General features: G+C 31.5%; 1 protein-coding gene across 1 annotated transcript; it reads right to left on the bottom strand.

Annotated features, from left to right (window-relative positions):
• Nucleotides 1–9,962: 9,962 nt before the first annotated feature.
• HELRODRAFT_179034 (hypothetical protein) lies at nt 9,963–10,472 on the bottom strand (the record flags this gene model as incomplete). The annotated part of the gene is made up of 1 exon (XM_009027887.1): nt 9,963–10,472. The coding sequence occupies one exon, from the start codon at nt 10,470–10,472 to the stop codon at nt 9,963–9,965; it is 510 nt and encodes a 169-aa protein (XP_009026135.1).
• Nucleotides 10,473–10,854: the final 382 nt, after the last annotated feature.

Here is a 10,854-nt window from a genome sequence, read left to right as displayed (position 1 = left end):
ACAATATATATATATATATATATATATATATATATATATATATATATATATATATATTAAATAATTTATTCAGCTAAAGCTGAGAGAAACCATCAGCTCTTACGAGCTTGTATGGCTCACCCTAAACCCGAAGTGAAAAGAAATATCACAAGTTAAATAAGATAATATGTCCAGATTAATTGAAATACAGACTAAGTAAAGCATAATCAAAATGAAGCATAATGAAGTACAGATTCACCAGTACACACACACACACACAAACACACACACACCCATACCTACATCTCCATGAAACATTGAAAGTCAATTTTCGATGAAAGACCAAAGATACAAAATAAACTATAAAACCTTAATTACAATAATGTATAATGAAAAATAATAAACAACCATAAACCGTTAAAGAACAAATAAGTTTTATTTTTAAATTAGATCAGCAGGGAAAAAGTTATTAACATCAAGATCACAAATTAATTTTTTAATCCATAATGAACTATTAGTACAAGTAGTAAAGGTAGTAAGTAGTACTGGTAGTATAGACCATAATTTCAATTCAAAATTAAAAATAGACGACGAAAACAATGTGGTACGTGATTTTGTTGGATGTGAAAATTATTTGTTTTCTCCAACTTAGGTTGGTAGTGACCACAACACCAAGAAAATTTATTTTGTCGGTTTTTGTTATTAAATTTCGATTCAAATATAATGAAAGTTCAATAAATTTGTGACAATTATAGGACAAAACAACATTTCATAAGTTTTAGCTATATTAACTTCCCGTCACTTATTGTCCATTCAGGTGCAAACTCTTGTTAGCACCAAGTTTAATATTTTCTGAACCTCAGTAATGCCAGATGCTAATATGATTGTGTCATTGACATACATTATATATTTAACAGGTAGAGTTGAGTTTACTAGGTCATTAATAAAAAGATTAAAAAAGAGGACCCAGTATCGATCCATGGGGTAGCCCTTGAAGTAATTAGCTGTATAGAAGATTTATGCTAGTCAATTACAACATACTGAATACGGTTATCGAGGTAGCTTTTGTACCAATCCAATATAGTTCTTTTTATTCCGTAATGGTGTAATTTATCTGGCAAAAGTTTATGATTAACGGATTAACGGTATCAAAAGCTTTTTTGATATCAATAAAAGCACCAATAGAGTGTTTTTATATCAATATTTTTGGGTATATATAATGTTAAATCTAAGATTGCTATAAACTCGGTTGAGCAATTTTTTCTGAAGCCATACAGCCAGTCATTTAAAATTTTGTATTTGCAATCATTTAACATTTTGAATTATATTTATATATATATATATTTATTTATATATTTATATATATATATATTTTGCAACGAGGTTTTTAGTGATACAAACTTCGTTAAATATTTTTACCCATTTTGCGTTAATCAACTTTTTTATAATACATTCACAACTCATAATTGGTTCAATTCATATTTATTCAATAAACGTGTCATAATCAGGCTTACAACGTTGTTTCGGGGTAAGCGCCATATTCAGAGCCTAAAACAGTATTTTGTGTTAATTGGAAGGGGTTTACATTAATACGAGATATCATTAGAATTAATATAGAATATAATAAAATTAAATTAATAAAATTAAATTAAATTAAGAGGTAACATTGTAAGTTCGATTATAAATGAAATAAAGTTAGATGTGAAAGGTAAAGTTACATTTATTAAGTGGATAAATTGATATGTTGTAATCTTGTGAGTTTAAGTAATGCATAATTAAAATTATCCATAGATAGAGATTTATAAATAATAAATTATGACTAGATACTTATTAGAATATTTAGTAGAGTAAATAAATAATTAAAACCAATGTATATTACGTAAAGTTATTGATAAAATGGTAAGACAAAGCAAACATAGTGGAAGTTTTATTATAATTACCCAGCGTGATATTGTGTCCATAGCATTTACGAAATATTGAATGAAGCATGAAGTGGTATAAAGTAATGTATATTTGCGTGTGCAGCGTAGTTTGGTATTGAGTAAAAACTATCATCATGCATTAATACACGATATGTAATATGAAGTGTGTGCAATATGTGTGTGGTTTGAATAAATATACATGTGAATATATGCATTATAAATTATAAATACACTACATATTAAGTATTAAACGATGTATCAAGCGACGGAACAACAGCTGTTATGGGGCGTCGAGTCATCATCAGCGTGTTCAAAAGTAGAAAATTATTTAACGTATGGTGATATTTGTATCGTTGTGGTAAACGTTGATTTTGTGGGTCCACCCGAACTACACTGGACGGTGTTGGATTGTGGTATTGTGAAAATAATTGTAAAATGTGGTCAAACTTGTTGTGTTGTTTGTTGAGTGAAGGTTTGTAATTGTTGATATAGAGCGCTTTTTTGATCTTGAGGGGAACTGGATGTGGTTCGTAATCAGTTGTGTTTGGATCAGGTATAGCTCTATTAAGCGAGAGGTTATGTACACTCTCGAAATGATCTTTGATAGCGCCATCTCGAGCGTGCATAGTAAGTCGTATGGAGAGAGTAGTTCGTGTATGATCGATGTAACTCTCCACAACACCGTGTGCCATAGAACAAAAAAATCGGTATACAAGAATTAATTAAATAAAATCAAACAATTATAAAAAAAAGGAAGATCAAGTTGCATCTGCTTTTTATAAGTATATAGATGTCAGACTTGAACTTGACTTGAAAAAAATCATATAAATTTGTTCGTCTAAATTTCCTCTATTAAATGCAACCAAATTTAATTAAACCACTATATGAAAATTCTAAATAATCAACAAAAACACGGAGTAAAAACGAGAAACGAAACCAGCCGATAACCCGATAACGATATATATATTATATATATAACCCGATATATATATAACCCGATATATATATATATATATATTATTAAAAAACATTTATATATATATATATATGTGTATGTGTGTATACATATATATATATATATATGTGTGTGTGTGTATATATATATATATATATATATATATATATATATATATATATATATATATAAATAACATCTATTAGAATTCAGAGAATTAATTAAATAAAATCAAACAATTATAAAAAAAAGAAAGATCAAGTTGCATCTGTTTTTATAAGTATATAGATGTCAGACTTGAACTTCTAGTAAGACTGGCATTGTTGAACATCAGTCACAAGCTTGTTCCAATTTTTGTGTCCAAATATTGCTATATATTTTTGTCCTCATCACCGGTAAATAAAAATCATATGTGTGTCTAAATTGCAGGCTTTTTGCTAACAATAGCTTTTGTTGCGTAAGGGCGACACATTCTTTTTTATATAGTTTATAGAAAAATAACAAAAAATAAAATTTATATAAACTGTTTATTAGAAAAATTTCACTTATATTGAAGAGAGATGGCTGACGTGGTCACATTTTTTCAAATTGAATAAATCTCTTAGAAAATACTTTTTACATTTTAATAATAATGCCAAATAGAGCTATTGTCCCAAATTGTCAAACAGTATATTAACCCCTAAACACTAACATGGGTCTTTTCGACCCATGCACACTTTTTAAAAAATCATATTTCGCTTATTTTTTAATCTAACAATTTTAAATTTTTTGACTTTGTCTAATTTTTTTAAGCTTTTCATAAATGTAGCTTGATTTTAAATGATCAGATATCTTGTATATAAAAACAGTCTTCCAAAAATATGTGTTTACGTTTGCGACCGCATGGGTCGAAATGACCCATGTGAATAAAATTGAAACGATATTATAATATTGAACATTTTATTGATTTTAAACACCAAATTTACATAAAATAAACATTTTATTATATTCAAGTATCAAATTTATATAAAATTAACAGTCATGACATTGGTAATTGACACAGTTGATGCATAATGGATTCAAAAATTTGTTGCAACGTTGGACCGTTTTGTTTGAAACGCATTTTCTACATCTCAACCGTTTTCCAGATTTAGCAGATGATTGACATTCAGGTGCTAACTGAGATTGGATCAACTTTATATTTCCATCATCAATTTCCCCACCGCATAATTCTGCTCCCAAACTTTTTAAAAATTGCCTTCTGTTTTTATGTCCAGTAACTTCTTGCCAAAGGATGAATGAATTATATGCAATGACGTCCACCATGTGTTGAAAAACACATTTTGACCAACGAAAGGTTCGCTTTCGAGTAGTGTACATTGCGCACATTTGATCCAAATGATCAACTCCTCCTTTACCTTTGTTGTAAACTAATATTACTTCTGGTTTTTTACTTTGGTCATCTATTTCTTCGTTACTGTGCTCACTTGACAGTAAAACTACTCTTTTGTTTTTTTTGGTGCATAAGAAACTAGGGTTGCTTCAGGTAAAAAACCAAATAAAGAGGTGCCACCTTCGCTATTTTTCTTTACAAATTCTGGTGGCAGTTCTCTCCGATTTTTACGAATGGTTCCAATGACTCCTAAATTACGATTTTGCATCTCACGTAGTAGTTCCAAAGATGTAAAAAAATTGTCCATAACAACGGTTCTGCCAATGTCTAAGTTCTCCGTCAAATCTAACACTACTTGCTTTTCTAAATTTTTTGCCCGCGCTGCTCCATTATCTGTGCCTAAATACGGTTTCATTTTCAAACAGTAGCCAGTTTTGGCATCACATAAACACCAAAACTTCAAGCCATATTTTGCAGGTTTGGAAGGCATATATTGTTTGAAACTGCAGAGGCCACTGAATGGTACAAGTGTTTCATCTACGGTTACATACTCATATGGAATAAATGGTTTTCCAAGATTCTCTTGCCATATGTCAAACACCACACCCATCGGTGCAAACTTTGATAGTTTACGTCGAGCCCTTCGGTTTTGTTATGAGTAGATATGGAAGTCTAAGTATCTTAACGCGACCCCGGCCGTGTGGATGATTAACTCGAACAAGGTTGTATAAACTTTTTATTTGAGAATACGTGAAAGCACAGTCTGCGTGTCTACACCGGTGTTTCGAGAATTGATTATGCTCTCATCAGGAATTGCAGACTGTGTATAAACAAATCATTCATAAATATATAATGTGGAATTAGAACAAGTATCAACATATAATGTGAAATTAGAACAAGTATTAACATATAATCATGAAAAGATAAAAACTATAAATTATAAACATATAATCATGAAACGGTAAAAACCATAATTATAAACATCCGAATAAATAGTACTAGACCCAGTATAAATTCAAACCATATTTAAAATATTAAAATCATAAAATAATACAATTAAGGTCAAAGTAGTGAAATCCAACATAAAACCACAAGCAAATTGAGTGTTATAATAATACATAAACATGAAGTAAACAGCAACCAAAGTGTTATAATAATACCCGATTAGTCAATTATATAAGCGATAATAATATTACAATAATATAAAACATCGAATATTCGATGTGTTATAACAATGCAGGAAGTGCCGAAAATATTCATAGCTTTACATTAGCAACACAATAAATGAATGAACAACCAAGTGAATAATTAAAAGTCTGTCAATTATCAAACAATCCATAATACTATATAGTTAAAATCAATTACAAACAAACATTGCCTATCTAAAAACATTGCATTTAAATTATAAACGTTACCAATACATAAGAAAATAAAAATCATAAAATTCATAAAATCATAAAATTAAGGAAGTCAGGGCCTTACATGTGCGAAAGATAAATAATAAATAATGCAGAGTATAGAATGCAGTCAAGCACAGGCTTAAAACATCACATAAAGAGTATCACACGTAGGTTCAAAGTGTCCCGCATATAGCATACATAAATACCACAATATAATGGCCATATTGAATGCAAGATAACATCGAGATGGCCAGCAACATCCTTGCAATATACCCGATACCAAGTAGGACCTATACAATGAGCAATGCATGCCAATACGCAGCAACAAAATTGCATACATTGCATAACATAGCCAAGCACGTAATATATATGATATCATACAGGCAAGTATCAACTCGTTGCTGCCGGAAAGCATGATAATGCAAACCAACGTAAATACAATACTGTTCCGAATACATGTCGGATGAAAATAATTCACATCAATCAATAAATACAATGACCCTAACCGTCGTATGTATTCCTCCGCGTACAAATTATGTAATACAATTCGCCGGTAAATTTTAAATAAATAAAATCTGGAATAATGTGGGATAAAATACGAGTAAATTTAATAATAAAATGTCAACAATAAGGTACGATAGTAACTCACAGTATAATTAATGCATAATTATAACCATAATATAAATGCGCTTCGTAGTATACGCTTCAAGAAACTATAGTACAATATTATAATTAGATAGTTATATAAAATAAAGCAAATAATACGCTACATAGATCAAAACCCAGTTAGTCTCTATCTAATATATCACAGTATATGTAAACCTCTACCAAACACGCCATCTATCAATAAAATACAAACAAACCAAAAGTTCTAGTAAATAATAGTTCTAGCAAATAATAACACATACTTATAACAAGCACCATATAATATATAGAATACCATCAAAAATAAAATATTATATTAACCTCCAATACATCCCACAATTATATAACTGTTAAAATTAAGCCATCTATCATACAAAATATGTATACACCATAAGTATACCAAAAAGACATGCGGGGCCATAATAGTACAACTTAGAATATATATCGCTTAAAATTCCGTCAAAATATCTATTGTTCCACATCCTATGTGAGAGATAAACCCAATATGCCAACTATCATGCGTAATAAAACATATCCAAATAACAAATATACATAAGACTAATAAAAAGCTATAATAATTAAATAAGTGGGTCCATACTATAATATCCGACTAATATCAATCCATATATGCATAAACTATCGTATTATATATCCCAAGTGGACATATTCCCATTTACGCCATCTACCGTACGACGCAAAGTCTGACCCATTTAAAAAACAAATTATCAAAAAATCCAAACGGTAAGTACATTCCCAATATTATACCTGATATATACATATAAATAAAACTTCAAGTTATGCCATCTATCAACCTGAAAAATCAAAAGAAAATTCCATCAAAATTTCCAAAATCAAAATTACGAAAAACCCAAACGGTAGTAAACTTCCCAACCTCCAACTAATCTAAAATATATATATCCAATCCCCATTCATGCCATCTATCATTCGGAAAAATCGAAAGAAAAATCCATCAAAATTACAAAATCAAAAATACAAAAAACCCAAACGGTAGTAATCTTCCCAACCTCCAACTCATCTAAAAGATATATATCCCATCCCCATTCATGCCATCTATCATCCGGAAAAATCGAAAGAAAAATCCATCAAAATTACAAAATCAAAATACGAAAAACCCAAACGGTAGTAATCTTCCCAACCTCCAACTCATCTAAAAGATATATATCCATTCCCCATTCATGCCATCTATCATCCGGAAAAATCAAAAGAAAAAACCAACAAAATTACAACATCAAAAATACGAAAAACCCAAACGGTAGTAATCATCCCAACCTCCAACTCATCTAAAAGATATATATCCATACCCCATTCATGCCATCTGTCACTTAGAAAAATCCAGAAAAGAAAATAAAATAAAATAAAATTTGTTCAAAATCCGAATTCAGGCAATTCCAGCCTATCCCAATGTATACAGGTCATAGTGCAGTGAGTAAATAACGTAAATTACGTAAATTATCTAGCCCCGCCCTCTATTGACCTTAAAAATCAAATAATACATCAAAATCCGAAATAGTTCCTCTCATAATAAAATTATCCAAATACAACATTACTTTTCATACGTAAACACCCTAGTGTATTCCCCACGAGCTATAACATGTATAATATTTATCCATACCTTCAATCATCCAAAAAGAGTCAATAAAATAACCATAATCAAGCAACCCAAATTCACATCTCAACTGGAAATACCGTCTTCATCACAAATAATAAACTCATCCCACCATATCAAAGCATAACTTACCGCATACGTTCAATCGTACAGGTCCCCACTCTATGGGTCCAAGTTCACGTATAGATAAATGAATAGTAACCAACCAATGCATCATACACCAGTACAGACAGGGATAGAAAATCATACCCAAATATCATACGCAAACATATCCAACAGCCCAATACGTAAATACACTATGCGCACCACACCCCCGTATACCGATCCATCGCCAGCCACGTCACAACATCGTTATGGCGCCGCAGGGTCAGGGTCAGGGTTAGGGTTGGTGTTAACAATAAGAGAACAGAAAACCATAATAAATACCTAAAACCCAAGGATCAGAAAACCATAATAAGTACCTTAACATCTAAATATCACCCTCTTAACTAAATTCCCTAAGACAAGGCCCAAATTTATCAAGGTGCAGTATTATATATATTGAAATAATAGTAATAACCTATACAAGTAAAACAAATAAAAACAAATAACCCCCATAAGAAAACCCCCACATCCATATGATTGCGATCAATCGCGGAACACCAATCGGCCCAAGGGTTTGTTACTGGTATTAACGCATCTTACGTTGGTGTCCCTTTTATTAGCTTTAAAGAACTCAATTATTTTGCTCTTAAAATTGTTTAATCCATTCGAGAAAGGGATGGGGATGATCATCTCTTTCCCCCTCTCCTCCTCATAGATGTTATTTAATCCAACCCCCAAAATACCATTCATACTATCATTCATAACTTCATCCACCCCATTACCCCCTGAATTATGTTTCTTAAACCATTCGTACATATTATATTCCCTAATTACCTCCCTAAGTATTTTCTTCATTTCCTTATAACCATAACCCCTATCCATCAATACATTCATTAACATACGAGCCATGTACCAGAAGGATTCAAAATCGCTACTTAATCTGAAGTACCTAATAAATTGTGACCTGACTATCCCCCTCATCACATGTCCACCATGTGTTGAAAAACACATTTTGACCAACGAAAGGTTCGCTTTCGAGTAGTGTACATTGCGCACATTTGATCCAAATGATCAACTCCTCCTTTACCTTTGTTGTAAACTAATATTACTTCTGGTTTTTTACTTTGGTCATCTATTTCTTCGTTACTGTGCTCACTTGACAGTAAAACTACTCTTTTGTTTTTTTTGGTGCATAAGAAACTAGGGTTGCTTCAGGTAAAAAACCAAATAAAGAGGTGCCACCTTCGCTATTTTTCTTTACAAATTCTGGTGGCAGTTCTCTCCGATTTTTACGAATGGTTCCAATGACTCCTAAATTACGATTTTGCATCTCACGTAGTAGTTCCAAAGATGTAAAAAAATTGTCCATAACAACGGTTCTGCCAATGTCTAAGTTCTCCGTCAAATCTAACACTACTTGCTTTTCTAAATTTTTTGCCCGCGCTGCTCCATTATCTGTGCCTAAATACGGTTTCATTTTCAAACAGTAGCCAGTTTTGGCATCACATAAACACCAAAACTTCAAGCCATATTTTGCAGGTTTGGAAGGCATATATTGTTTGAAACTGCAGAGGCCACTGAATGGTACAAGTGTTTCATCTACGGTTACATACTCATATGGAATAAATGGTTTTCCAAGATTCTCTTGCCATATGTCAAACACCACACCCATCGGTGCAAACTTTGATAGTTTACGTCGAGCCCTTCGGCTGCTAGTAAAATCACATCTAATAAATTTTGTCATTTCTTCAAATCTAGTTCTTGACATAAATTGTCTGATGCATTGTCGGCCTTCTGACTTTGATCAAAGTGCACGCACGGGTTCTCCTTTCCCTTTATATACCCCAATTAAAATATTTACACCTATGAAAGTGTTGATTTTCTCTCTGTTCGTAACAAAATTGTCACCCAAACTAGCAGCTTTGTCGTTAGTACAATCAACAATTATATCGATCAGAGAATTGTCCATGAAAATCTGCTAAATAGAGAGAGCAGTATTGGTGCAATGACGACGTCCGTAAGCACTCAGTCCTCCAGCTGCTCTCAACACAGACTGTCTTCTCCCAGTCAAATAAGGCTTAGAATTCCACACAGTGCTGTCTGCACTTACATATGCTCCACAAATCCTTTCAATTACCGAATCAATACATTCATATATATGCCTTTCCATATCAGTTGTCATCAAACATGAACCACTATTAGAATCATCCTCACAAAAATTACAAGCCAGGATGTCATCATCATTTCTTTTATATCCATTTTTTTCCTCATCTGCAAACTTTCCAGCATGAAATTTCTCTTCTAAGTCATATTCAACAGACCTGATTGATGTTGATGACAAACTGGACATTGAATCTACATTTTCATTATTTTTATACTCAGCATCAGAGAGGCTACCCAGACTTTCAATTCCACTTTTTTCATCATCATCATCATCATCATCAAGGATAATATCTAAAGCTTCTTGAGCAAAAACGCGACGAGACATAATCACATTTATTTTTAATTTGATACAGAAAGAAAAATGTATGATTGATATAAACAAGTTTAACATATCCTGCCGCAAAAAGGAAATTATGTAAATTATTGAATAGTTCAACATTATAATAATATATGAGTAAACGGATTTTAACTTGCTATTGATGCCATTCGTTTTATAGATTTTCTGAGAAATATATATATATGTTTTTTGGGTTTAGACTATGATAGTCTAAAACCAAAATTTCTATCAAGGACATGGACTAAATGCGTCTAATCTCAATAGAACTTGAAGAAAAAAAAGAAATTAATTGCTCAAACCAAAGAACAACTAGACAGTTGCCAACAAGAATATATATATATATATATGTATATATATATATATACATATA

The sequence above is a fragment of the Helobdella robusta genome (genome assembly GCF_000326865.2).
Source record: "Helobdella robusta unplaced genomic scaffold HELROscaffold_51, whole genome shotgun sequence".
In the NCBI taxonomy this organism is placed as follows: Eukaryota; Metazoa; Annelida; class Clitellata; order Rhynchobdellida; family Glossiphoniidae; genus Helobdella; species Helobdella robusta.
Note: the sequence above shows the minus strand (reverse complement) of the source record. Positions and strands in the feature narration are given on the sequence as shown.